The 27,651-nt window shown below is 53.3% G+C and overlaps 11 protein-coding genes across 11 annotated transcripts; 6 read left to right on the top strand and 5 right to left on the bottom strand.

Moving 5' to 3' along the window:
- Window positions 1-99: 99 nt before the first annotated feature.
- A1O3_07351 (structural maintenance-chromosome 2) lies at window positions 100-3,719 on the top strand (the record flags this gene model as incomplete). The annotated part of the gene is made up of 2 exons (XM_007737461.1): window positions 100-3,392; window positions 3,452-3,719. The coding sequence occupies 2 exons, from the start codon at window positions 100-102 to the stop codon at window positions 3,717-3,719; spliced, it is 3,561 nt and encodes a 1,186-aa protein (XP_007735651.1).
- A 243-nt stretch (window positions 3,720-3,962) lies between these two features.
- Window positions 3,963-5,000, bottom strand: A1O3_07350 (uncharacterized protein; the record flags this gene model as incomplete). Its single annotated transcript, XM_007737460.1, has 1 exon — window positions 3,963-5,000. The coding sequence occupies one exon, from the start codon at window positions 4,998-5,000 to the stop codon at window positions 3,963-3,965; it is 1,038 nt and encodes a 345-aa protein (XP_007735650.1).
- A 1,196-nt stretch (window positions 5,001-6,196) lies between these two features.
- Window positions 6,197-6,929, top strand: A1O3_07349 (ribose 5-phosphate isomerase B; the record flags this gene model as incomplete). The annotated part of the gene is made up of 2 exons (XM_007737459.1): window positions 6,197-6,412; window positions 6,645-6,929. 2 exons carry the CDS (start codon window positions 6,197-6,199, stop codon window positions 6,927-6,929), a joined length of 501 nt encoding a protein of 166 aa, XP_007735649.1.
- A 483-nt stretch (window positions 6,930-7,412) lies between these two features.
- Window positions 7,413-9,293, bottom strand: A1O3_07348 (uncharacterized protein; the record flags this gene model as incomplete). The annotated part of the gene is made up of 1 exon (XM_007737458.1): window positions 7,413-9,293. One exon carries the CDS (start codon window positions 9,291-9,293, stop codon window positions 7,413-7,415), a length of 1,881 nt encoding a protein of 626 aa, XP_007735648.1.
- A 348-nt stretch (window positions 9,294-9,641) lies between these two features.
- Window positions 9,642-12,880, bottom strand: A1O3_07347 (uncharacterized protein; the record flags this gene model as incomplete). The annotated part of the gene is made up of 2 exons (XM_007737457.1): window positions 9,642-12,067; window positions 12,130-12,880. 2 exons carry the CDS (start codon window positions 12,878-12,880, stop codon window positions 9,642-9,644), a joined length of 3,177 nt encoding a protein of 1,058 aa, XP_007735647.1.
- Window positions 12,881-15,716: 2,836 nt separating this feature from the next.
- On the top strand, window positions 15,717-17,282 carry A1O3_07346 (uncharacterized protein; the record flags this gene model as incomplete). The annotated part of the gene is made up of 1 exon (XM_007737456.1): window positions 15,717-17,282. One exon carries the CDS (start codon window positions 15,717-15,719, stop codon window positions 17,280-17,282), a length of 1,566 nt encoding a protein of 521 aa, XP_007735646.1.
- A 607-nt stretch (window positions 17,283-17,889) lies between these two features.
- A1O3_07345 (uncharacterized protein) lies at window positions 17,890-20,674 on the bottom strand (the record flags this gene model as incomplete). Its single annotated transcript, XM_007737455.1, has 2 exons — window positions 17,890-20,246; window positions 20,296-20,674. 2 exons carry the CDS (start codon window positions 20,672-20,674, stop codon window positions 17,890-17,892), a joined length of 2,736 nt encoding a protein of 911 aa, XP_007735645.1.
- Window positions 20,675-21,671: 997 nt separating this feature from the next.
- A1O3_07344 (uncharacterized protein) lies at window positions 21,672-22,614 on the top strand (the record flags this gene model as incomplete). The annotated part of the gene is made up of 2 exons (XM_007737454.1): window positions 21,672-22,058; window positions 22,270-22,614. 2 exons carry the CDS (start codon window positions 21,672-21,674, stop codon window positions 22,612-22,614), a joined length of 732 nt encoding a protein of 243 aa, XP_007735644.1.
- A 291-nt stretch (window positions 22,615-22,905) lies between these two features.
- On the bottom strand, window positions 22,906-24,014 carry A1O3_07343 (uncharacterized protein; the record flags this gene model as incomplete). Its single annotated transcript, XM_007737453.1, has 2 exons — window positions 22,906-23,576; window positions 23,660-24,014. 2 exons carry the CDS (start codon window positions 24,012-24,014, stop codon window positions 22,906-22,908), a joined length of 1,026 nt encoding a protein of 341 aa, XP_007735643.1.
- Window positions 24,015-25,042: 1,028 nt separating this feature from the next.
- Window positions 25,043-26,062, top strand: A1O3_07342 (uncharacterized protein; the record flags this gene model as incomplete). The annotated part of the gene is made up of 1 exon (XM_007737452.1): window positions 25,043-26,062. The coding sequence occupies one exon, from the start codon at window positions 25,043-25,045 to the stop codon at window positions 26,060-26,062; it is 1,020 nt and encodes a 339-aa protein (XP_007735642.1).
- Window positions 26,063-26,590: 528 nt separating this feature from the next.
- A1O3_07341 (proteasome component PUP2) lies at window positions 26,591-27,481 on the top strand (the record flags this gene model as incomplete). The annotated part of the gene is made up of 4 exons (XM_007737451.1): window positions 26,591-26,628; window positions 26,678-26,756; window positions 26,806-27,152; window positions 27,205-27,481. The coding sequence occupies 4 exons, from the start codon at window positions 26,591-26,593 to the stop codon at window positions 27,479-27,481; spliced, it is 741 nt and encodes a 246-aa protein (XP_007735641.1).
- Between the last annotated feature and the right edge of the window lie 170 nt (window positions 27,482-27,651).

Raw genomic sequence — 27,651 nt, 5'->3', positions numbered from 1 at the left:
TTGCGCCTGCGCGTCCATTGTCTCTGTATCGAAGGCCACGCGCCGCTAACAAGATGAAGATAATAGAATTGGTTATCGATGGGTAAGCCTTCGGGTACCATGACTGCCCAAGAGACGCGGCTAACGAATGTCCACAGGTTCAAGTCCTACAGCCAGAGGACTGTCATAGCTGGATGGGATCAAAGTTTCAACGCAGTCACCGGCCTCAATGGGTCCGGAAAATCCAACATCCTCGATTCGATATGCTTCGTACTGGGCATCACGAACATGTCCACTGTGCGAGCGCAGAACTTGCAAGATCTCATATACAAACGTGGTCAAGCCGGCGTGACCAAAGCCAGTGTAACCATAGTTTTCGATAACAGCGACAAAAGCACAAGTCCGATCGGCTTTGAAGAGTATGGACAGATCAGTGTCACACGACAGATTGTCATGGGAGGGACAAGCAAGTATCTCATCAACGGGCATCGAGCGCAACAAACGACAGTGCAGAATTTATTTCAGAGCGTCGGCCTGAACATCAATAATCCCAATTTCATCATTATGCAGGGCCGGATCACCAAAGTCCTGAATATGAAACCCGCCGAGATTCTGGCCATGATTGAAGAAGCCGCAGGAACGCGCATGTTCGAGGACCGGAAAGAAAAGGCCACGAAAACAATGGCCAAAAAGGAAATGAAAGTGGTGGAAATCGAAGGCCTGTTGAGGGAAGAGATCGAGCCCAAGCTGGACAAGCTGCGGGGCGAGAAGCGAGCGTGGCTTGACTATCAAAAAACGCAGAGCGAGCTGGAGCGACTGACGCGAGTCGTGGTGGCAGCAGACTACGTTCGCGCGGGAGAAAAGATGCGGACGGCTTCGGAAGAGCACGAAGCTAAACGAGCCAAAGTCCAGCATTTGGAGGAGAATGCTTTGAAGCTGAAGCGCGAAATAGAGAATCTCGACGAAGACGCTCAGAGGGTTCGCGCCGTTCAAGAGAAGGAAATGCGTAAGGGTGGGCGGTTTCAAGCAATCGAGGCGCAGGTTAAAGAACTCAGCCACGAGCTCGTCCGATTGGCGACTGTACTGGATCTAAAGCAATCCAGTGTGGCAGAGGAAGAGCAGAAGAAGAAGGAGATCGCGAAAAACGTCAAAGGCCTCGAAAAGCAAGTCAACGATAAGAAGGCGAGCCTTGAAAAGCTCCAGTCCCGGTGGGACAGCGCAAAGTCAGAGCTTGATGCTCAAACCGCGGAGGTAGAGAAGAAAGAAGAACTCCTTTCGACGCTTCAGACAGGTGTTGCCTCGCGGGAAGGGCAGGAGAGTGGCTATCAAGGACAGCTACAAGAGGCGCGAAACCGGCTGACGACAGCGGGTACCCAACAAGAGCAGGCGAAGCTGAAAATCTCGCATCTAGAACAACGCATCAAAGAGGACGAACCACGCGCCAAAAAGGCTCGAGAACAAAACGCCGACTTTCTACAGGGTCTAGAACTGCTTCGCAAGCAAGCTCAGAAACTGGAGAGTAGCTTGCAGAAGCTGGGGTTCGAGCCTGGCCAGGAAGAGACGATGCGGGAACAGCAAGCCGTTCTTCAGAAAAATATCCGAGTGTTGACGAAGGAAGCGGATGAGCTCAAGCGCAAAGTGGCCAACGTCGACTTCCACTTCAGTGACCCGTCACCCAATTTCGACCGGTCCAAGGTCAAGGGGCTTGTGGCGCAACTCTTCTCGCTCGACAAAGACAAATCGATTGCAGGCACTGCTTTGGAAATTTGCGCGGGTGGCAGACTGTACAACGTTGTGGTCGACACAGCGGAGACCGGCACGCAACTATTACAGAATGGAAAGCTGAAAAAGAGAGTGACCATCATCCCCCTGAACAAGATCTCGGCCTTTAGAGCATCAGCAGAGAAGGTCGGCGCCGCGCAACGAATAGCCCCTGGCAAGGTCGATCTCGCCCTGTCGCTGATTGGGTATGATCACGAGGTCTCTGCAGCAATGGACTATGTTTTCGGTACCACTTTGATCTGCCACGACGCAGAGACGGCAAAGAGGGTGACCTTCGACCCCGCCGTCCGACTGAAAAGTGTGACGCTCGAAGGAGATGTCTATGACCCGTCAGGAACACTCTCGGGGGGCAGCTCTCCGAACTCGAGTGGCGTTCTTGTCATCCTTCAGAAACTGAACGAGGTCACAAAAGAACTCCAAAAGAATGAAGCAGAGCTTCATGGGCTACAAGAGACGATGAAGAACGAACAAAACAAGCTGGCCAACATCAAGGCAGTCAAGCAGGAACTGGATCTCAAAACGCACGAGATCAAGCTCAGCGAAGAACAGATCTCCGGGAATTCGTCGTCATCAATCATCCAGGCTATCGAAGAAATGAAAACGTCCATTGTGCAACTCAAACAAGATATGTTGGATGCAAAGGCCCGACAAGCAGAGGCTGCCAAAGATGTCAAGCGAATTGAGAAGGACATGGAAGACTTCAGCAAGAACAAGGACAGCAAGCTCAAGGAGCTGGAAAAGTCGCTGGCTGATCTGAAACAGTCTCTCAGCAAGACTTCGGCAGCGATCAAATCTCTCCAAAAGGAACTGCAGGATGCAAGAATTGATTGTGAGCAGGCCGAGAGTGACTTGAGTACCGCTCAAGAGCAGCTTGCTGAGACCAGTAATGCTATCGAAAGCCAGCAGGAGGAGCTCCAGACGCTGAGACAGGAGGAAGCCGCCATCAAGAGCAAACACGACATTGCTCAGGCCGAACTGGCCGACGAGCGGGCGAAGTTGACGGGATTTGACGAGGAGCTTCGCGAACTGGAACAAGCCAAGTCCAAGAAGTCCAAACAGATTACCGAAGAGGCTCTGGAGGTGCAGACACTCGGGCACGCCGTGGGTAAGGCGCAAAAGGACGCCCAAGCAGCGGCACAGCTGGTGGCGGCGCTCGAAAAGGAGCACGACTGGATCGAAGACAACAAGGATCAATTTGGCCGCACAGGCACGCCGTACGACTTTCATGGCAAGAATCTGGCGGAGAGCCGGGCGACGCTGAAGAATGTCACGGAGAGGTTCCAAGGCATGAAGAAGAAAATCAACCCCAAGGTGATGCCCATGATCGATAGTGTCGAGAAGAAAGAGGCCAGCCTGAAGAATATGCTGCGGACAGTGGTGCGAGACAAGAAGAAGATCGAGGAAACCATCAGCACGCTCGACGAGTACAAAAAAGAGGCACTCTTGAAAACCTGGCGCAAAGTCACCGAAGACTTTGGCAACATCTTTTCCGACCTCTTGCCTGGGAACAACACGGCTAAGCTGGTACCGCTGGATGACAATATCGACCGGATCCAAGAAGGCTTGGAGGTCAAGGTGTGCTTGGGCAAGGTGTGGAAACAGAGTCTTACCGAGCTCTCCGGCGGTCAAAGGTACAGTAGCGACTTGTCCCAGCTTCTTTTCCACCCGCAAACACTGACAGCCTTGATAGATCGCTGATCGCCCTCTCTCTCATTCTCGCTCTCTTGCAATTCAAGCCGGCGCCCATGTATATCTTGGACGAGGTGGATGCCGCTTTGGATCTTTCGCATACTCAAAACATAGGCCGGATCATCAAGAATCGGTTTAAGGGATCTCAATTCATCGTGGTCAGCCTCAAGGACGGCATGTTCCAGAATGCCAACCGGGTGTTCCGGACGAGGTTCAGCGAAGGCACCAGTGTTGTTTCGGTCATGACTCCGGGCGAGTTGAAGGGATGAACCGCCACGAAGGGTCACGGGTCAGTAGGCGGTGTCTGGCGTTTATGTGCCTGTATATATCTGCATTGGGGGGCCATCTGAATTGGACGAGTTCATGACATGACGAGAGCATAATGCTGTTATTGTCCAACATGGCATTTCGACTGTCATGGGACAGACAGCTGGTGGGCTGGTGACTGGTGGCAGGCTCGGCGTATCATCTCGATCCAGATATCAATATACGAATGACTCCTCCTTTTTCAACTAGCTCTTGCTCAAACTCTCCACCACCTCTTCCACGACGGCACGAACGCCCGAGATGTGATGGGCAAATCTGCCCAAGAACAAGCCATCCACCCACTTGCCTAGCCCGTTCCCTCCGTTCGCTTTCCCGCTCCACAGACCGGGCCCGGCGCTGCCGCCGTAGACGACCTTGACCTCGGCGGTGCGGCCGGGCACGGCGCGCCTGGCAATCTCGCGGATGGCCTGGACGACAGGACCGACGTAGTCGACGCCAGCAGGCTCAGCGGCGCCGATGGCCCAGACAGGCTCGTAGGCGAAGATGACGGGAGCATCGAGCGGCACGGCGCGAAGGACAGGCTCGATCTGCGGAGTCAGCTGGTCGATGGCGAGGCCGACCGACCGACTCAACGGGCCGTGGGCGCTGTCGCTGGGTCGATCGACCTCGCCGACACACACCAAGGGGACCATGCCCAGAGCGCAGACGGCGGCGGCTTTGGCGGCGGCGGACTCGTCGGTCTCGCCCAGCAACCGGCGGCGCTCGGCGTGGTTCAGCTCGACCACGGAGCATCCCAGCTCTTGGAGGGCCGGTGCCACCACTTCGCCTGTATATGCGCCGTAGGTGGTCGATTGGAACGCGTTTTGGGCGCCCAATGCGATGGGCCACGAGGAATTCGATATCGTGGTGGCTGGTGCTGGTGCTGGTGCTCGTGCTGTTGCTGGTGCTGTTGCCGGTGCTGTTGGTGCTGTTGCTGGTGCTGTTGCTGATGCTGCTGCTGCTCCAGAGGAAGAGGAAGAGGCAGAGGGAGGGAATCTGGCAGTCAAAGTCTGCGCGGAGGGATAGATGGTCAAGAAATCCGGGATGAGGACGAAGAGGACCTGATCGCGATGCGCAGCAAGAAGAGGCAGGATCTTGTTTTCCGGGTCCAGGATCGAGTCTAGGTACGCGATGGTCCGGGACGGTGAGAAGTACGCCTTGGTGGATGTCAGGACCAGTTTCGCCGGGAGAGAAGGATAGGTGGGCGAGGATATTGTCGTCGTCGTCGTCGTCGTCGTCGTCATGATGTCGACTACCTGCTACGAGTAGTGTCACTGTCTGGGGAGTGTGCTGCCGGACACGAAGGTGGAGGTGGAGGTCGAGATCGAGGTCGAGGTCGAGGTTTCGCCTTCTCTATGGATGGAGTTCGAACAGCTGAGTTACGTAGTTGTCTCTGGTAGGTTGGTAGGTACCTAGGTGCCTAGTACCAAAGTATGTAGGTAACAAGTTTGGTGGGAGGTAGGTCGAGAGTATACGTATACGTGAACGGTATACTAGTCAAGGAAACAAGGTAATTGGGATTGGGATCTATGTCGGATCCATAGTCACTGGCCTCGGTACATTTTATCCGTATGTAGAACAAGGATACAGTAGGTAGGTCTAGGTAGTACGGAGTAGATGGTAGTGAGTGCTCTATACTATACCTCAGTTACTGTACATAGGTACGGATACGTACCTCACACGTGTCCAGCTCCCTGCAGTAAGTCCCCCTCTTTCCCTGCGCTATTTCTGATTTCTCCCCCCCCACTGGCACGTCAAACGCGCAGCCCACAAGCTCGGCGGGATGCCCGGATGTGGCAATCCGCATTCCTAGCCCTCGGCCTGTCACCGATGGTATCGGCGAGGTTTCGTGCAGAGGCCTCTGGACCTGAGGATCCCTGACTATGGGGACCCTTGCTGGGTCTTAGGAGTCTCTGGCTAGGTGCCTGGCTACCTACGGCACCTACGGCACCTACGAGTACAGTCTCCAGTACTCGTAGTATGACGCCAGTCCTCCGGTCCCCATCTCGCGGCATGATCGCCGTCGATGCCGTTCAGCACCATCATGTGCTGTAGTGGCGGTTGTTGAACTCGGCGTAAATAAAAGACTTTTTGCCTTCATGGACAGACACTACTACTACTAGTTACTAGTCTGTAGATTTCTCCATAGGTATCTCCTCAACAGTACTCCGTACTCTGTCCACGTTCCTCTGCCACGGTCACGAATCGACTCCAAACTCCAGTCTCTCCGTCCAAACCCAACCAACCAACGGGTTGCCGCATCCTGCCCTACATACGGAGTACACATTGACGGGATAGACCAGACAGCAGTGACGGTGGCAGTGACAGTGACAGAAACAGAGAGCTCAGTCTCTTTTTTTTGATACCCTGTCGTGAGCTTCCTCCCGCATACCAGTACCAGTACCAGTGCCATACGCTACATAACCTACACAACGCAAACATGGCCACCAACGGAACCAACAACACCAAAGCGCCGCTCCGGATCGTCGTGGGCAGCGACAACGCCGGCCACGCTTACAAGACGGCGCTGAAAGAGACTCTCAAGAAACACCGGGGTGTGACCCAGGTTCTGGACGTGGGCGTGCTCGACGCCGACGACGGCACAGCGTATCCGCATCTGGCGGTCGACGCAGCCAAGAAGATCAAGTCGGGAGAGGTACGTACATGTACCTATCTGTACCTGTCCATGATGGTGATGTGGGTCGCAACCTGAACACGACTTCACGACTTCAGGAGGGAAGGAGGAAGGAGGTGGGACGAAGGAGGAGGGATGAAGGATGAAGGAGGAGGGGACTTTGATTTCGGGGGTCCATTGTGGTTCTCGCGCTTCAACTTCTTCCGTCCAAGGCTTACTTACTAACGTCTTCTTGTGTCTTGTTTCTCAACAGGCCGACCGCGCACTTCTGATTTGCGGCACCGGGCTCGGCGTCGCCATCTCGGCCAACAAGGTCGAGGGCATCCGCGCCGTGACCGCCCACGACCCGTACAGCGTCGAGCGAAGCGTGCTGTCCAACAACGCCCAGGTCCTGTGTTTCGGCCAGCGCGTCATCGGCCTCGAGTTGGCCAAGAAGCTCGTCGACGAGTGGGTCGAATTGCGCTTCGACGAGCAGAGCGCGAGCGCCGAGAAGGTCGCGCATATCTCCAAGTATGAGGAGAAGTTCGGTGAGCTGTAAGATGCTTGTCCGAAGCAGGACGCCCGTGGCAGTGGCAGGACGAGGAGGGGGTGGATGCAAAAAGGGAAGACATGCTTGTTGAGCTCGGAGCACCCTCCCGACGGAAACAGGAGTCCCAGAAAGAAGAGAAGAGGCTGATCTTCTTTATCCGAGCGAGTGGGAAAAAATGAATACTGGTCATTTATTTGCGGTGTGTATGTCAAGAAGTAGCCCGAGGAGAAACAGGACACCACGCCACAGCATTTCTGCCTGCGGGATATACTGGATGCCTACGTACGTACGTACGTGGTGTACTACCTGATCCTGGAGATACCACATCCTTCATTTACAGACCAAGAGAAACTCCCATTCTGTCACTTCTTCTGGTCGGAACGATAGTATGAAGGATACCTTGCCATCCTCTGCAATCTGCTGTCTGCTCTCTAGAACAGAAGTCTCAGGCCTCCTGTCTCGGTGGCAATGAATGCCCGTTCATAACTCAGTTCATGTGTCATCTTCCCCATCCCCTTCTTCCTCCTGTTCACGTTCATGATCATGACCATTATACACCCCCACCCCGTGCATCCAACAGCCCCTGAATTGACTGCCTTTCCCCGCCACAACACGCCAGTATCGATGATTTCTCGGACACAGAGGACTGCTCGGTAGATGTTCCGGTATTGTCAGATCAAAGTGGCGTTCTCCTCTCCTCCGTTGCCCTTTCGACAGCCCCTCCAGCGTGGTCAAATTCACGCGTCTCTCCTCTTCTTTAGCATTGATTGTCTCGCTCCAACTCGATGGGTTCCCCAGCTCGAGTTCTGCCAATTTCACGTCGTACCAATCTCCTCCCATGATCCGCTTTCTATTTTTGCCCTTGCATAGCGCTTCTTTCCTCCCGAAAGCAGTCGAAGCACTCGGTGACTCGCTGACGACACTTTCTGGACTCGTGCCATCGCTATGCGTTGCCACCCTCCCTATACCAACGTTTCGCAGCTTGCCCGCTCGTCCTGGAGCGTTGTAGTCAAAGAAAAACCCTCTCCACCGACCGTCTATACCCTCTTCAGGGAGTGGTGGAGTGTGGATTCGACGTGCCTCGCTCGGTAGATAGCTGGTGCCTCCTCGTATGCTGATGTCCACTTTGAGAAACTCTTCGGTTTCTGCACTGGCGCTTCGTTTGACCCGGTACGTCGCCTGCTCAGCAGGGCTATTGTTCGGCTGCCGTCCCATTAGGAGGTTCCTTTCGCTCGACGTGTACGATCGAGTATCGGAGAGCTGCTCGATACTCTTTCTCTGTTGTGCAGTGAGGTGATCGGTAACTCCAGGTACCATAAGATGATCTTTGTCAGCTCTCATCGAATTCCACTTGTCAGAGAATGTCCTCCATCTCAGCGGCTTGATGACCGCCGATGGCCGTAAGGAGCCTTGGGGAGAATGCTTCATCTCCTGCAGTATCGCGCTTACGCGGCTGAGAGCTTCAGATGTGTAATTCCTCTTCAACAAGCTACGGTGGTCAGCAAGGAGCGGATCCTCGGGCTCGGGGGGAGTGATTCGGGCTTCGGCCACCTTGGTTTTGCTCTGTCGTTTCAAGAGGCTCGAGCGACGAACGAGTAGGAAAGGAGCCGAAAAGAAATGCAAGGGATTGAAGGAACCTTTGCGAGCTGTCGCGTCGCCTAGGAGCTCAGCCGGCTGCGTCACTGGCCTTTGTTGCTTTGGATCTGAATCCGTGAATTCAGTCTCAACTTTTATAGCACTGAGTGTGGAGCGACCGGCAGCGGTACTGCTGCTGGACGCAGCTGGGGGTCTCAACGGTGTCTGGTCTGTACGTACGATGAGCCTCTCAGAGTCAGTCTGGCTGAGCAGTGGCCGATCGACTTCGCTGGACGACTGTTTGATCCTGAACCAAACACTTCCTGAAGTCGACCTGGCCCATCCGTGGCCTATTGGTGGTCGACTCGGAGTGTGTGGAGGGCTCTTATCATGAGCATCAAGGCCAGTGCCTGGAGCAGCCTTGCCGAAATCGACAGGGACACTTTCGGCAGATTCCTCGAGGGAGGATTTAGCAACTGGATGGCGTCTGTCGCGTCGATCCCTACCAACGGTGGCACTCGACGCACGCTTGCCCGCTCGAGGCCGACTCGAGCCTTGGATGGGTACAGAATGGCTGCCCTGATCCTCGGAAATTGTTCGAACACGGATTCTTTTCTGTACTGCCCCGTACTCCGACGGAGATCGCGCGCTGCCGCGTCCAGGTTTTGAGAGCGGTGTTACTTTGCGTGAGCTGCCAGGGCTGATGGGCTCTGAGCTAGGCGTGTGGGCCTCCGACGATGCAGGCCTCCAGGGCGTATAGTCAAAGTAAGACGGAGCATCTTTGAGTAAAGGTTGCATCGTGAGACGTGTTCGAGGTTTCGTCGTCACCTAAATACGGTATGAGCACCAGCATCACATGAAACCGGTATTGATAATGGCTTGATATAGCAATCCACTGGACGAGCTAATGCTGAAGAGGAGGAAAACACAACAGGCGGGACCATGTCGTCGTTGAGCTCATTCAGGCGCTACTGCTGTCAGTGATCAAAAGTCTCGAACTGTGTTCATTGTTGAGCAAGAGCGATCGACGCCTTATGCTGAAGCAGCCGAGGGTTTTGCTCATCCCTGGTAGCTTCCACTGAAAGCCAGATTTCCCAGACTCAGATCAATATCAAAACCTCTCCTGTGGCGGGCCAAGCCATTCAGTCAGTGATCCTGCAGTGTCAATTTCGTGATGTCTTCCTCGACAGAGAGCAAGCCTAGTGCCCAGTGAACTCTGCTGGAACCGGATCGGTCGATTAAGCTGCGATCATGATGGACAAATTCGGACTCGTGTTCGGCCTCGGCCTCGGATCTATACCTGCCCTCACCTTGTGCTGCCGCGGGACTGCTTGTCGTCCTTGCACCACTCACGCGAGCGTCTTTGTCGTGTACGTTTAGCGTACGATCGTAAGGTGGCGCCTTGCCTGCTTGTCCCATTTTTTCCCAGGCCGTCTCACAAGCAGCCGCAATGGCATCAGATGTTCGCCAGCCGCACCTCGTTGCCACATCTTGAAGTTTGCTGATTGTCCACCCTCGCTGGCTAGCATCCACGTATTGAATACCAGCAAACAGAAGCGTGAGCGTGCTCTCCATCAGTGCACCACCAAAGCTAGGCTCCAGGGCGCCACTTTGGCCATATTGCTGTATAGAATAGAGTGCGGCACAAATCTTGCCCACGTTTTGAGCATATTCTCGAGTGAGATGCGCGGTGACACCGGCAGAGATCATGGCAGCAGGAGGCATTTCCGGATGCAAACGATGTAGCAGGATCCGACCGACGTTGTAGAACGCCCATATACAAGCCACTTCTGCATTCCTATACATCAAGGCAGGGCCGAAGGGCGTCGCTATTCGCGACTCGGAAGTTGGCAAGGGCTCAAACTCGGGGCCGAGCGATTTCTTGAATATTTCAAATGCTTTCGTAATCCCAGCATGCTCAGCAAACGCTTTTGTGGTCTCATCCCCAAGATCTCCTGGCGGGGATGCTTCTTTTGGCTGCTGTCTCACAGCGAATGCTGGGTCTTTAATGCTGGCGTCCAAAGTTCGGAACGCCGAATTCACTTGGAGAGGCTCGCTAGCCGGAGGCATCATACCGAACATAGGCGGGCTGGTCGTCGGCCTCGAGCCTGGACCTGGCTTACTCTGTCTGACTCTGCCCTCGTTAGCACTGGGGGCTGGTGCAGGCTTTGCACCGGCTTCGCCAGCGGACCTCACTGATGCACCAGGTTTTCTAGTGTTGGAGCCAGATGGCTTGCGGACTGGTCCTGACTCGGCTTTGCCTTTGCCCGCCGGGGTTCCAGGCGGCCCATGAGGCCCAAAGAGCCACTGGGGAGGTTTCCATTGGCCTCCTTGGGCGGCAACTGCTCGTTGCTTACGGTATCGGTCTTTCCCACCAAAGTCGGCCAGCCGTGCCATGATCAGAAGCAAATGATCGAAAGTGGCGTACGACTTGTTGACACGCCCGATCTGTCCTCTGGGAGGGCAGTATCTCCAAACTTCGAAAGGCATCAGAAGCCGGTCGCCACTGATCAAACTCTGAAACACGTCTTGTTTGCAGTACCACCACCTCAGGTCCATCTTGGTCTTGAAATCTTCGATATCCTTCTCAGTCAGATCAATCGAGCGCACTTGCGGTTCGAAGGTCGGCTGTGCCTGATGGTCATAGTCCACATTAAACCCCGTCAGCCGGGAGACTAAAGCAGAGTCAACTTCCCAATCCATGTCATCCATGAGCGAAAGCGGTATCCCTGCCACACGCGCATAGTTTTCCTGCGTCAAGGCAAAGTGTGTGGTCCACTGAGTGACTCTTGCTTTGGCACTATTTCGCATGCGCCTGGCGTGACGAGTCGTTCCGGCATAATCATGTTCCAACACCAGCTTGGTGGCGCCTGACAAATGCAAACTCCAGCGCGAGTGGTCGCCGCTCAACACCTCGTAGTACCCGAGAACAAGCACCGTCGCCAGCGTCGCAATCTCGTGGCGTCGGTTCGGAAGACCAAGAAGCTTTCCTACTCTTCGGACCGCGTACGTAAAATGCTTGACGGCTGGGTCCTCGGATGTATTGGTCAACTTGGCCAAATGCAATCCACCCAGAGCCAAAATGGCGTGCGCAAGGGCAGGATGCGACAAGGCCAGGGCTGGGATTGTAAAATTCCATGGTGTCCTCGCCGGGGCGGCTACGGAGCTGAAGAGATGCCTCTCGTATATGGACATGCATTGGCTTGTAATCTCGACGAAGTGCCGAAAGATGCGCTCGTTTCTTTCATCGTGTAACGGCGACATAGTCATCGCGGGGCGGAAGCTTGCGACTGCCCGGTCTTGCATCTTTCGGGAAGTGTCTGGTCTATGATCCCAGTAACCGCGTTGACCCGACTGACCAAGTACTTGTGTAAGATTATTCGCAGCATCTTGAAACGAAATGTCATTCTCGTCCATCTCCACGTCGAACGGGTCATCAGGGTCTTCAAAGATATCATCACCAGTCGCAACACCGGCACTCACGGCTGCAGCAAGCGTGGAAGGAAGGGCCGAAGGTGTATGGTAGGGAGGTTGTAGGAAACCATAGAGACTGTGTTGACTCGCCACATTTTCTATCGAGATCTTAGCAGCGGACATATGTCTCATTGAATAACTACTATCCTCGTCTACGTACCGTCTATGCTTTCATACATGCCCCCTGGTGGACGCGCGAGGGCAACTGGTTGCTGGCGGAAATATTCTGGGGTTGATTGTCCTTGTGAAAACCTGGGATCACTTGTAGGATATGGAGGAAATGGTCTCTGATACTGTGCTGAGAGGGCTTGTGGGCCTGGATATCCCCGTGGGTCTATCAACTGCGGGTCAAAAGGACGAGAAGATGTTGGAAATGTTCCGGCCTGGACATATGTCGTGGGCAGTCCAGGTACACTTCTTCCCGTGCGTTCAGATGTTCCCAAGTATGGCGGACCCGAGGCGTACTGAACATTTTGCCATCCATCAGAGCCTCCCGCTTGAGGAGCGGTCGGGTAAGGTACGCCGCCAGAGGGCAACGGCGGTACCGCATGGTAACTGGCACCGAAAGGCAGTTGTTGGTAAGGAGGCGGGATCGAGGAATCGAGGCCGTGATACGGCGCCAGATACTGCTGCTCCGGCGGCAAGCGTAGGTTGAGGAAACCGCTAGGGGGGGCACCTTCGTCCTGTTGCGACAGAAATCGCTCGGAAGGATCATGGAAGGCGGTAGGAGGGCCTTGAGTCTGTTGTTTATAAACGAGAGGTTGCACGTAGCCGGCGCATTCGCGTTTTGATTTTGTGCAGTTTTTGCACACCTGGGAGGATGTGAGAATTGGCGAAAGCGCAGAGGTGGTCAAAAGATGGAGAGACTCACCGGCTTTTCCTCCCCACATTTGATTCGCCTTTTCCGACATGCTGAAGTATCGTCAGGATCGATGCCAGCCAGAGAGTCCAGTCTTGTGTGGCGTTGTAATAATGGAACTCACTTAAACAGCCAGTCTTGGTCCTCCTCTTAGCGGCCTGCCGCTTTGTGGCGTCGGACGCCCCAGTCTCGTCTGTCTTGAAACCGGAATTCTTCACATCGACAGGATCTTCCTCTTCTGGTGTCGGAGACATTGAACCTACTTCCGAAGCATCGGAGGCCTCTCACCAATGATGGGATTCCGGCGCGTTAGGCAAATGCGACCTTCTCGAGCTGTGCCCAATCACTCATGATAACATGACGGAAGCTCCTGAATGCAACGTCCCTGATCGTGGATGGTTGAAGAGTATATAGCACGATAAAGAGGTCACTAAGGGAGAGATCTGGAATGACACTGTTGGCACCTGTCGTGGTTACGAATGGCGGCGTGTTGGACGTGTTGGTTGATATCAATGAAGCTCGCGCATACGCTCGGCTCAACGCATACACTCAACCCCCCTGGTCTGCCGCAATTCCGACCACCATCCGACAAGAGGAGTGCGAAGCAACGCTGGCTTGGAGCTTGCGGCTCTAGAACGTTACCGGGGTCAGGTGTGCCTCCACCGGACGCACACAGTGGTGAAAGGTCTTCTGCATGTAAAATGAAAGACTTGTGAGAGTGGTTCTCTGTAGCCGCATATGCAGAGTGATGCTAAAGCAAGCAATAATTGGCGGGTCTGTTATGGAGGACAGGAGGCCCCTCAAGTCGCACAAAGGCATACAGGAATGGAACCTTGCAAGATCCTAGCCGTATCCGCGCTGGACATGCCGTATGCCGGTTAGCAGCACCTGCACCTGTGGGTTTGAAAGAAGGAAGAAATGACCTGACCAGCCTAGGTACATATAATTGGTACCTCGCAGCAAGCCGCTGTCAGAAAGAAATCCTAGCGGCTTCGGGGCGGCTCAATGGGCATCAAAACACCGAGTAATAGGGCTGATTCTCGTCACAGTTGCTCGACTGTTGAGATTCGGTTCAGCGGAGCGCAGCATGAAGTGGCCCTTGGGGCAAACAGGAGGGTGGTCGGATCTTCGTGGGGCTTGTGAGCTTGCCCTGTTTGGTGTGAGGTTCATAATTGAAGCTCCAAGCCTGCGAGGGTGCGGAAGGAAGCGGCCAAGCCAGGTCACTGGCATGATGCTTTAGGTTAGTAGTAGTGATGCTTAGTATTAGTACAGCTCCCTCGAGGCCGACACATGTTTCCTTGGAACAGGTACTCCGTAATCTATACGGAATCTTGACAGCTCCTTCCGAGATAGGCTAGGTACTGCTCGCCGCCCTGGCCGCATCAACTGTTACCAGGCCTGTAAGGATCAAACCAGCATGAACGTCTTCCCCGAGGTTACATTGATGTTAATGTACCGGATCGCGTGAGTCTCAAGGGTCATCCGTCACTTGTTGGGATGGGAAGGATGGGATGTCGTCAATCTGAAGAATCGCGCGGCGAGGGCTCCCGAGGAGCCGTCGTGATATTGCAGCATCCACACCACATGGTTTCAGCTGCCCCGCCGGATCACAAAAGCAATTTTTGGAAAACTAGAGCGACGATCTGTGCTGGGCAGCGACCCGGCAGGGTGTGTGTGGCCAGTGACTGACCATGCGAGCGACCATGCGAGCGACGTGCGTTGGTAGCCTGGCTTTGGAGGCGGCAAGAGATTCCTCAGTTTCATTTTAGTGGATGGCTCGTGAGACAACCCTCTTTCTTCGGGCGCACCGAGTAACCCCCGACGACACATGGGGCCTGCAGTGGTGGTGTGCTCCGTATTTATCTGCTAATAGGCAGCGCGCTGTTCTCTCAGGTAATCTGCGATTTTGACATTTTATGAACCACATCCTAGTATGGCGGTGGCTTAACAGTACTGCTGGCCTCATACTCGGAGATCTAACTTTCAGTCGGGTCGATGTTTCTTTCCCTCCCAGAGGAAGGTCGTTCAGGTCGTTCATGTGGGATTGTTGTTACGAGAAGCTCTCGAGCAGTGGGTCGCTTCTTAACGGGCGGAGTGATCATGCGCTCTGACAGCGGTCGTAGGGGGTACTCGTAACTCTGTAGACTTGATGAGGTTAGCCATCCGCTGCAGAAGAATCCGTATGGCCAACAAGCTCGCCGAGAGAATTAGGTCCCAGTGGTGAGCGGGAGATTCTGAGAGCAGCATGTATTGCCGATGCAACCACTGACTCGACTCAACCGTCCTCTAATGACCAGGAGGCTGATCACCGCTAGAGAAAGTACGGATAGTAGATATTACTCCATAGATTAGTAGGTAGCGAAAGAAACGTGGCATGTGTATGGAGTAATACGATAGAGGTCCAGCGGGGATGTCGGGAGGAGAGAACGAGGAGGATGGTTAGCACTGGATTACGATTATCATTGGAAGCAACCTGGAAAGTAGCTGTAATAGTGCCCTACTCCATATGACAACCGCCGACATGCCTTAAGTTAGGCCTAATCGCCCTTGAGGGAGCCCCCGCAGTCAAGTGACAGGGCCCTAAACCGCCTCCGGACGGGCTTAAGCTTCTCTAAAAGTCTCTGCTGACTACCCGGGACACTAGCCCGAGGTACCTACTAGTAGGTGCCTACTAAGAGGGTAAGCTAGGGAGGCCAGAATTAGCAGCCCCGATAATTACCCCTCGGGGATATCAACCCAAAAAATTTGGAGTTGTACGTACAGCCGACTACCAGCAGACTATTCAGCTGCAAGACGCACCCTGTTGTTTGGGACTCGGATGTCGAACTGAATAGTGTCTAACTACGAACGGCTCTCACCTAATTCCTGCCGCCTATCCAAACCTGGGTATGTTCGCCGTTCCAGGTTGGGCGGTCTCTCCGGCTTCCCTCGTGCAGGAATCGCGGTCCTCAAACAACGAAAAGCGGTCTTCTTCGAAAACCTCCACAGGAGCATCCAGGAAGAGAAAAATCACACACACCTCTAGCGATGAGCCCTCCAAGGTCACCGGAAGCGAGCTCGAGAACTTATGGAATCAACGCAGCGGCTCCAAGGTCGCCTCGACTGCCAACGGTGCTGACCGAAAGCGAGACCGTGCTGATGACTCCTTGAAGATCAAGCAGGAGGAAACCGGCGCAGGGCGGGCACAGGGCGAGGAGGTACCTAGTGCGATCAAGAATAAGAAAGGGAAAAAGCAGCACAAAGACACTCCTCAGCGACAGCAACAGCCTGAACAGTCCAGGGTCTCTCAAGATGACGGGAAACGAAAATTGCGCAAGGCTGACCACACAAATGGAAATGGCAAGACTCTACCTTCGACTGCTTTTTCCAAGACAATCAAGGAAGCCCTCCCTCCTGCACCGACACCTAGCAAGTTGACGCCGCTGCAAGCCAAAATGCGCAGCAAACTCACCTCGGCGCGATTCCGGCACCTGAATGAGACCCTGTATACGACATCGTCCTCTGCCGCGATGGACCTTTTCTCAAGCTCACCTGACCTCTTCGCCGAATATCACGCGGGATTTTCTCAGCAGGTAAAAGAATCATGGCCGCAGAATCCAGTCGACCAGTACATATCTACCATCAAAAGGCGAGGCCAAGTCCAAACTAACGACACGGAGCCGTCGTCAAGTACGGCAAGTCTTGGGCTGGCACCTCTTCCCCGTCGGAAAACAGGTACCTGCACAATCGCCGACCTGGGCTGCGGAGATGCACCTCTAGCACGAGGCTGTCAATCACAGATCAAGAACCTGAAGCTCAAATTCCACAATTTTGATCTGCACGCCCCGAACAGCCACGTCACCAAAGCCGACATTTCGAACGTACCGCTTCGCGATGGCGAAGTCGACGTGGCCGTCTTCTGCCTGAGCCTGATGGGCACCAACTGGCTTTCTTTCGTGGAGGAAGCATGGCGGATCCTTCGTGGCGACGGCAAGGGCGAAGTGTGGATCTCGGAGGTGAAGTCTCGCTTCGGACGAGTCACCAAAGGGCCAGGGCATGTGGTGGAGAACAGCGTGGGCAAGAAGCGAAAGAAGCCCAAGCAGAAAAAGTCGGATTCTGAGGACCAGCTGGATGGAGAGGAGGTTTTTGTCGAGCAATCCGACTCGGCCACCACAGACGAGACAGACATCTCGGCGTTCGTGAAAGTCTTCTCCCGGCGTGGCTTTGTTTTGCGCGAAGAGTCGGTCGACAAGAGCAACAAGATGTTTGTCAGCATGATGTTTGTCAAGTCTGGCGTGCCGAGTGCAGGGAAATATAAATGGCTGAAATGGAACGGCCGTGAATACGTGAAAGTGCATGATGGCAAGATGAGATTCATCTCTGGCCAGGGCGGCAAGGGCAACGTGGACGACGACAACGTGTCGCCCGAAGAGGAAGCCAAGGTCTTGAAGCCTTGTGTCTACAAGACCAGATGAAGGAGGGATCTTGCTGTTCCGAATTCCGACGGCAGGAGTTGAGATGAGATGAGATGACATATCAGACATGACATGACATATCACACAGGGAACAGAGAACAGAAAACAGAGAACCCGGTTGGGTAGATTGGTTAGGTCTCAACGACCAGTCAGTGACTGCAGTACATACACGGTTGAACCCCGGTCTTCTGATATTGCGTGCGTGCCGGTAATTCAGTTCTCATCTCCTCTCTCCTAGTAGTCTGCCATGGTGCGCCAGGACGAAGTACTAGGATGTACATACAGTAAGTACCTCAACTAGGGCTAAGGGCTACTTGGTCCAGGGTGATCGTGGTCGTGGTCGCGATCGAGTCCATGAAACTACAGACACAAGAGTACAGATATCAGGCAGGTGCCAGGTAGCGAGCGAGAGAGCCTCTGGAGGCCGGCCGGCTCTTTCAATATGGGTATCATTTTGATCTCTTCATACACATCACATACAATTCATCAATGTCATGAACCCGGCCTAGAGCCAACTAACCATAGCCAACTGCACTCTCTAGGCGCGAAGCTGTTCACGCTTTCAACACCAGACCAGACACTAGTACTCCATACAAGCCCATCAATCTCAAAGAAACAGATCGTCCCGTTTCTGCACTTCCGCATTGGTCAGCCGCCCGCAGAGGCTGAGCAAGGACACGGTCTCGGTGGTTGCAAACCAGTTGAGAGCGTCGATCAATATCTTCAGGTGCCGGTTGAAATGCTCCTCGTATTTCCTGATCGACTCTTCTATCCTCTTCATTCGGGCCGGGTCGGTGGGCGGTGGTGGTTGAGACACCGTTCCTTTCGACTTGGCTGGGCCGGACTGGATGCTCGGGTCGGCCTCGTACAGCGTCTTTGTGATGTGGTCGACGTAGGCGGCAAACATTCCACAGCCTGTCATCAATTTGGCGTGCAATCGCAGGAGTTTCGCCTGCGTGAGCCCGAGGTCTTTCATGCATGAATCCAGCATGTCAACGTGGTCCTGCATCAGTTCGTCCACGGTCGGCTTGGATTTGCGATGCAGACCGGGCTTCATCTCCAACTCTTCCGTTTCATCCCGCTCGGCATCATCAACCTTGACCATGAGCTTTTGCCAATTAGGCTCCATCACCTCGGCCGTGGCGAAGAAGAGCATTTGTTGGACAAAGACGAGCATGCGAGACCGAAGCGTCCACACTCGCCGTTTCCAGAGCTCAAACCTTCGGTCCGAGGACTTGTGGATCCACGCTTTCTCTTTGGTATGCGTGGCCCAGCATCCCACCAGTTGGGTCTCGAGATGCCGCAGAGCTAGCGTGTATCGAAAAATCAGCTGGTACCGCATCACCGTCTTGCGGCTGATGATCAGCGACAACGGGAACGGAACTGTATAGTCGAGTTCGAGGGCGTCGAATCCAATGATCTCTTTCTCTTCGTCTTCCTTCTTGTCCTTTCGAGGCTTTTCCGCCGATGGGGCTTGCGCCGTCGCCGGAGTCTTGTACTGGTCCATCATGGACTCTGGATTGTCCTGGTCCATGCCTTGCACATTGACGACCTTGATCAACCATTGCGTCAAACCCACCGAGTTCATCTTCACCTTGACATCTTCTTTGAATGGATCTGCCACGGCTATGCTACCAGGCTGGTGGAGTACCAGATCGAGGAGCGACTGCAGTTTGCCGAGGTTGACGTCCTTGTGCTTTTTCCGCAGCTCTGATTCACTCAATTCGAGGAAATACAGGAAAAATTCGGCGCGGTCCTGGAAGAAATAATGCTTCATCGACCGCAGTCGGCTTCGAAGCGAGTTCTTGGTCAGAAGGAGGTGGAGGAGCTCCTTGTTTGCGAAGGAATAAGCGTTGTTGACATTGTCGAGGAAACGTGGATCGTCAAATGTCGCCGGAGTGTCGACTATTTTGCTGGAGACATTGACACCACCGCACTCACGGACCACGTTGAGATACTTCCCGGCCAACAAAACCTTGTCCTTAACCGCCTCGAGCTGTGGAGGAATCTCTTTTTCCCGGATGTAGTAGCGTTTCTCCCAGTATTCGTCGGTGTAATCTTCGTCCAGCCGCTCTCGTTTGATGCTTGCTCTCTCTCCAATCAGGAATTCCGAATGGGGGTCATTTATGCCACCATGATGAAGCCATTCATTTAGCATGACCATGTATGGTCTGCTAGATTCTCGTAACAGCATCTCGAGGATTCGTCGGGCGGCGGGGTCTCCAGAGAAGGTAGAAAGACGGTGTGTCAAGAGGCCCAAGACATTGCCCCCGGTGCATTTCTTATGGCTGAGACTTCCTGGTAGTAAATCACCCCCCTCCTTGAGCCGCTCGATGATGTTGTCCGGGTCAAAGTCGTCAATAGAATCATCGATATCTTCATCAAGAAGAGAATTCTTTTTAAGCAGCTCCTGCGCTAACGAATACAGTTGCGCCAGACATTGCATCGTTGGGATGATGGCAATGTGCATTTGGTGAAGGGTAAAAGCCGAGTCATTCAAGACTTTCATCTCCAGCTGAGCAACGAGAATAAGAAAGTCTTTTAGGAGGTTTCGAATCGCTGCGCAAAGGGCGTGATTCACTGAGCCAAACTCCTCTCTGCTTTGGATCTCGACAAAAGCTTCTAGTGCGCAATGATGGGTGGCCATAGAGAGCATTGATCTTGTCAAGTCCCTCAGACTGGGGTCCAAGCCCGGGAGTGGATCGAAAGGAGGCCCATTGAGGCGCTCTTTCTCATCGGCCGGATTGTAACTGTCTCGAAAGCGGATATATTGTCCTTCAAACCCCAGAAAGACATAGAGCATATCGTCTAATATTGCTCGTTCCTGCTCTTGCATTGACATGGTCTCCAGCGCCACCGGGTCTAAGGCGGAGGGCGCATTGCGAGATACCGGCGGCGCCGGTATTCTGGTCGCTAGTGGCGCAGAGGAGTGTGGAATCAGCGACACAGAAGGAGTCCATGGTCCTAGAGAAGTATGAGCATCGGTCACTACCGTCTATGCAAAAGTGCGCACCAGTGTCTTCCTCCTTAGATGGTGGTTTAGGGACGGCACTGCCAGCACTTTGTCGGTGATCGACATTGTTCTTTCGGCCATCCCCATTCAGAGTCTCCTTCCTTGGACTTCGTCGGGTCAACAGCGTCTCAGTTGTAGTCACAGTAGACTTTTCCCGCCGTCGTTCAAGTCCACTGAACCTGTTCTCGCTTTTGGAATGCTTGTGCGACCCTTCGCCGGCCTCGCTGTAGCCGGTGGGGTATATGGGAGAGCCAGTGTCGCGGGCAAAGGGTCTTTCATAGTCTCTGGCTCGAGTCGAATTCACACGAGATGAGCCACCGGGAAGATGAGTGCTTCGTCGGTCGGTGGCTGAAGCACTCCTGTAATGTAGGGAGGCCATGTTGGCCCACGCTTCATCCTTCTGCCAGTGCGGTATGGAAGCGCAGTATGCCGGGGGCCAGGGGACCAGGGGACCAGTCGACTATGCGTTTTCTAGACTCCCCTCATGGTAGTTTGCTTCTTGCAGTGATGCGTGGGTGTGGGTGTGGGCGCACTTCATCTCATCGGCGCGGGCGCGTCGGCGATACACGCGACTTTGCTTGGCGGCACAAGACCGTATCGATCGGGGACCAATCATCACCTGGGATGGTCCATTTCCTGTTTGAGACGCCGATTGTTAACGAGACCACATGGGCTGGGAGTATTTCGCACCTATAGGTGTTTATTTCGCACCCACGCTAAACTAGAATTAGTTATAACTTAGCTTACAGACTACCCCTATTATAGTGCCTATAGCTACCCCGGTAACCTCGCCTACAGCGACGCCTAAGGGCCTATAACCACGCCTATAACCACGCCTATAACCACGCCTAAGCCTATAACCACGCCTATACCTAGCCTATACTATATATATAGCTATACCTATAACTATACCTATTCTTTATTTACCCGGGTGGTGCTCGCGTGCTCTCGTAGCCTAAATTACTTTAGGGGTTGTTTTAGGAGTAGCTATAGGCGTGACTATAGGCGTGACTATAGGCGTGGTTATAGATATAGGTAAGGATAGTACTAATAGTATACTTTCGTAATAATTGCGGAGGTATAAGCCTCTTTAGGAAATAATAAAAGAAAGAGAGCTAATTATATAAGTACTAATAAGAATATAGTTTAGCGTGGGTGCGAAATAAACACCCATGGGTGCGAAATACTCATAGCCGACCACATGGGCTGTCCCTACACTATACAGTGCTGCCTTCGGGCTTTAACTAACAGCTTCCAAGGGATTCAGCTTATTCCCCCAAATTTGACATTAGATGCAATGGACGGAGGCAGCTAACTGAGTTCTTGACCACTGACGACGACCTTGCTGTTCTCTCTCGACGACTCTGACCACAACAATGGACTCGACAATCACCACTGAGTTGAAGAGAATAAACCAGAGCCAGCTTCCAAATTATCTGAGTGATGAAATGGATTTCCTTGACACCTCATTTTTCAAGATAGCAGGTCGGAAGCTGCCATGTCCCCAACAGCTCGGCGCCTCACGAGAAGGGATTACCGTCATCTCCGAAATGCAGCTTGTGATCAAATTCGGACAACATGTGACGATCGACGAAGCAGTGACAATGTGGGTAGTTAGGAAGTATCTTGGCCATCAAGTTCCGGTCCCAAAGCTTTTTGGATGGCGTGTCTATCAAGGCACCGTTTATATCTACATGGAACTCATAGCTGGGGTGACTCTAGAAGAACGTTGGAAAGACATGGACCTCTCTGATAAGGCATCTGTCTGTGGTCAACTTCGCAACATGCTTTGCTCCCTACAACAACTCCAACAAGAGAATCCGTTTATCGATGAGCGAGAAATCCACGATTTGAAAAGGCTTTTACACTAATTGTTACCTCTTAGGATCTATTACTCGGGGTCCGTTGATTGACAGAGTCTTTTATGATCGCCCAAAGGTTGGACCATTTAATACCATTGACGACTTTTATCAGTGGCTCGAATGGCTTCCCCAACGGTTCTTGTCATCTTCTCAGAGATACAAAGATCCATATCTTACTCTAATGCCAAAAGACACAGCCATTAAATTCACACATGCTGATGTGCATCCTACGAACATAATTGTCTCTACATCGGGCTTCGGTCCAGCGCGAGTACTTGCGTTGATCGACTGGGGACAATCTGGGTGGTATCCAGACTATTGGGAATACTTCAAAATATGTTACACCACACATTGGGAAGGCGAGTGGCGTAAGACATTCATCCCAAAGATGATTGAGCCTCAAGAGGACGAAAAATATCTCATGGATGAATATACCGCGACTATTGGAGCTGTATGATCAGGGCTCGTTGTAACGGCTCGAGAGCATCACGCTCCTTGAAACGAATTTTGATGACGGTTTCCCAAGGGAAGAATGAACTTCTTGTACGACGTTTACCGGAGTTGGGTCGACGGTGGCAAATGCTACAAAGGTCAAACTTGAGAGCAAACCTACTCAAGTGATCAGAACTGTAGGGCCACGTACAAGAAATATGTATATGACTCCCTCAACTTCTGGGGAGGAGATCATAAAGCGATGGATGGGAGGCTCCTGAGGCCTATGAACTATCTCGATCACAAATACTGTTACTTATGGTGCTACCTCTGTCCCAGTGATCTTCTTGAAATCATCTGCAACGGAATCCCAAACTTTCTGGGCTGTGCCGCTCTCTCTAAACTCAGCCAGCAACGTCTCGACCTTGGCCGGAGCGCTCTCGCATTTGGCACCCAGCGAATACACGCCGCTCCCTTCACGTCCGAGGGTCCCCCTGGCGAGTACTAGGCTCCTATGTAATGATACGCCCGCCACGGCCGCTTCATTCCGACCTGGAGGATACCTGGCACTTGTGGCCAGAAAGAGATGTCGCTCGCCAGACTCCAGAGGAGGGGTTTCGATCAAGGGAGCCAGGAGGCGGGATATAGCGATCAAAATGGTCATGCGTAGCCCTTTCGCCTCCCGCTGGATGCCACTCTTGACCACACCCGGCACATCGTGAATGAAACTGACATCGGGGGCTCGTCGCATAGCTTCCTCTAGCAGCAGCGTCTCGATAGATGCGATCTGGTTGCGCCACTGCATCAAGGGGACGTTTTGTGCGAGCATGTTATCCATGTCGATGGGTCCCTCACATGTCGCCGCCCCGACACTAACCACACGGCGGAGGGACTGTGCATTCTGGAGGAGAGGGAGAAGATTAAGGATGAATCGCATGCGCGAGTGAAGTATAAGCGCCGAGGCAAGAGGTAGGCCATCAGATGTTTCTGAGAGGAGGGAATTAGCTAGATTCCGGAAGTTTGTATCCCACCAGGAGGCAAGATCCCGGCCCAGCCCAGCCCAGACCTACTTTTGTCGAAAGCCATGGTGCCTTGACTTTCGAAAAGGATGTTTATTGCAGTTTCCTTGCTCTTGATCTGGCGACAGACATCGTCGACGGTTTTCAGGACGCTCACGTCGGCTTTGATGAACTCGAATGTGCCGCTGGGATTCGACTGTTTGCATTCCCTGATGATACGATCCGCCGCATCTTGGGACCGACCGACGATGTAGGCCCGCGGCTTGGTGGCATATTTGGCCAACGCCTTCAACGTGTATTCGCCGATGCCGCTGGTCGCTCCGACGAAGACGGCGACCAGGCCGTGAGGAAAAGTGGAGTCGATGCGTTGGTTGGAGGCGACGACGTCAGAGAGAGCGACAGCCATTCTCCTATGTAGCTCAGTTCTGAGCAAGTAGGTACAGAGCGACTCTGGCCCTGCCCTTGGCCTTGGACAATGTCGGGTTTGGTTGTTGGTGTTCAGTACACGGAGTACTAGTATTCACTATGTCGGGGGCTCCGTCGGGTTCTAAATCGACACTCGAGTCTGCAGCTGCCTAGAGGGGACTGACACGATGAATATGACTGACGCTTTCCTTAGGAAGTAGATTGACTTGGATCTTGCTGCCTTTTTATGCTGTACAAAGAAATATACCTCTCCAATATCTAGTTCAGGCCTTGGAGCCAATCAATTCCGCCGTACCTCTGGGGAAGAGTGCGCTAAACCAAGTTGAATCATACGGGACGGATGAGGAAGCAGGGCGGGTCAGTTCAGCATCCGACTATTCCATTTCAGGCACCTTTCGTCATATTCGGCTTAGTATCACCAGTGTCATGTCGGTCTTTCGGATTTTAACGTTGCCTCCAGTTTATCGAAAGAACATCAGAACGTCGCCGTCTGTTCCTGGCCAGTCTCCTCGCGAGACACAGCTCTTTCTCACCCAGAACATCTATACGGGCGCAATTGGGATGCCACCTTCTTCGGTCATGGGCTCGGGCCTACCTAACACCGTGGACTCGGCGAAAGGTGTGGATCACCTCCAGAACTTCACGAATACCTTCGTCCTCTCGTCGGCTCAGAACTCGGGACAGGTCCTTGTCGAGATTCCCAAGGCCTTGGTGGTCGATCCGCATAGGCAACGGCGGGCTCACAAGAAGTCTAGGGTGGTGTGTGAGAACTGCAGGAGGCGGCGGGTCAAGGTCGAGATGTCCTTTCGCGTCCTATCGCAGGCTCATATAAGCTAACTGACAAGTCTCAAGTGCAATGAGGCCACACCCTGTGAAAGTTGCACCCAGAGAGGAGAACGCTGTAAGCCACCCGTACGATCCAAGAGGGTGGCCACAAACCTATCCATGCCAGCCCAGACTAGGCTTTTCGGGTCCGAGTCAACGGATACCCCAGTAAACCTCCTCCATATGAGATTATTTCACCATTTCGGGACAAGCACGTCCCAGACGCTTCTGTTTGTGCCAGAGGTCTGGGACTGTACGCTCCAGCTTTGCTTCCAGTTCGACTTCTTGATGGACGCCGTTCTATGTGTCGCAGCAAGACACCTTGCCGTCCTACTGCCGGACGACCCGATATTCCCAAAAGCGGCCAACAGTCACCGGTGTCGGGCTGTGTCCCGTTTCTGCGATCAGCTGTCCAACAACTTCAGTTCCATTCACATCGACGCCTTTATGGCGACCTCGTTTCTGCTTCAGTACGAAGTGTGGACTAATACCGACTTTTTCTCGCCTCAGGACACCGGGGCGTCGACGTTCAACCCATCGAAAGACCGCATCTTTGCATTAAGCTCGAGCATGAAGCAAGTCTTCCTCAAGAGCGTCCCGCTCATTTCTCATCAGCCGTCGATATTCATCCCGCATGTCCAGCACAGTCCCGAGGACGTGCTCGTTAGGGCTGCACAGATCAGCAACATCACATTGGCAAATTATCATGACTTTTTCTCCTACCATCGTCCTCTCAGCACAGAGCTGCTCAACCCTCCTCTTCCGTATACACGAGAAACAGACTCAGCCATATCCAATGTGCGGCGATTTCACATCCACAAGACCAAAGGCGAGACCGAATCAACGGAAGACAGTTATGAGACCGTCGTCAGCGCACTATGTCTCATTCAGTCCTTCCTTCCCGAAGCACAGCCGTTCACCTCTCTCGACACCGACTCACCCCTATTACCGGAGTTAGCAAGATACGTTTTCTCCTTTCCTATTCAATGCCGTGGTCATTTCGCCTCGATGTTTGAGCGGTGTGATCCTCACGCTTTGCTCCTGCTCTATCATTTCTATCGCGCCGTGAGGATATTGTTCGCTTCAACGAAGTTCTGGTGGGCACAAAAGCGGGCAGCTGCGTCCGAAGCAGCCTTGAAAGAGTGGTTGACTAGGGAATGTGCTGAGCAGGACCCTGCAGCATTTTGGAGTGCCTTGCTTTAGCGTCTCTAGGAGAAAATGTGGCCGAGTAGGGACACGAACATGGTAAAAGCTCTGGGAGTCAGGACGAACTTGAGAGCAAACCTACTTAAGTGATCAGAATTGTAGGGCCACGTCCAAGAGATATGTACATGACTCCCTCAACTTCTGGGAAGGAGATCATAAAGCGGTGGATGGGAGGCCTAAGGCTCCTGAGGCCTAAGGCGGCGCGACCCTCGTCCCCAAAGGAGGGCTGAAGGATACTCTTGGCAAGCTGCGCCGGTGGTACTAGCACTCCGTCGTAGTAGTACCTCACCGCGCGATTGTGTTGCGCATGCTCAACGTGCCTGATTTCCGAACTACAGTTGTACGTCTTCCTCTCGCAGTCCTTCAAGTTTGGAGCTTCTGTCTCCCTTTACACCCCTAGGCCGTATCTTGCATATTTGCAGATTGCTCGCTTCGCCCTCTCCAGGTCACCGCAGTTCCACCTCTATCGTCTTCTTGCATGGTTCGGCATTCTTCTAAGCTACTTCCTGTTCAAACCCCGGCAAAATGTTCATTGCGAGGAGCGAATACGATCGAGGGATCAAGTGAGCAGACAGTCGTCCTGATTGACACAACATGACTGATTTGCAATAGCACTTTCTCGCCTGAAGGCCGTCTTTTCCAGGTCGAATACTCGTTAGAAGCCATCAAACTTGGATCAACGGCAATTGGAGTATGGACATACCATCTCGCTCGGTATAGGCACTTGCTTACTGTTACAGGTTGCTACATCCCATGGCGTTCTCCTTGGAGTCGAGAAACGCGTCACGTCGCCCCTGCTGGTTTCCTCCAGCATAGAGAAGATTGTCGAGATTGACAGACACATTGGCTGCGCCATGTCCGGCCTCCAAGCAGATGCACGTAGCATGATCGAGCACGCCCGAGTCGAGTCCCAGAACCACGCCTTCAACTTCAACGAGAGACTGAGAGTGGAGAGCTGTACCCAAGCCATTTGCGACTTGGCGCTGAGATTCGGCGAGGGAGCGCAGGGAGAAGAATCGATCATGAGTCGGCCCTTTGGTGTTGCCTTATTGATCGCTGGGTGGGACGAGGATAACGGGCCACAACTGTGAGCATTTCCGTGTCCTATCTCTGCCCCGGACATTGACTGATTGCCCTAGGTACCATGCCGAACCCTCGGGCACATTCTACCGCTACGACGCCAAGGCCATCGGGTCAGGCAGCGAAGGCGCGCAAGCAGAGCTACAATCAGAATACCACCGATCTCTGACGCTGGAAGAAGCCGAGACTCTGGTGCTCAAGACGTTGAAGCAGGTCATGGAGGAGAAACTGGACTCGAAGAATGTGCAATTAGCCAGTGTCACCAAAGAGAAGGGGTTCCAAATCTACGGCGATGAACAGATGGCTACGGTGGTGGCGAGACTGGAAGGCGACTGAACACTTCTGGATAGTTGACGTTTGCAATATAAATCATCCAGGCACGAGCATGGTACCGGAGTCGAGGCGCGGCGCGGCACGGCACGGCAGGGATGCATCTGCTTTAACCAGCAGGCTTCCCGAGTCTTCAGTCACAAAATGGAAATGGACATGTCTGAACAAAGAGTCAA

This window comes from Capronia epimyces, assembly GCF_000585565.1.
Source record: "Capronia epimyces CBS 606.96 chromosome Unknown aczIQ-supercont1.6, whole genome shotgun sequence".
Lineage (NCBI taxonomy): Eukaryota > Fungi > Ascomycota > Eurotiomycetes > Chaetothyriales > Herpotrichiellaceae > Capronia > Capronia epimyces.
The sequence above is the reverse complement of the archived record's forward strand: the minus strand, read 5'-3'. Positions and strand labels throughout refer to the sequence as shown.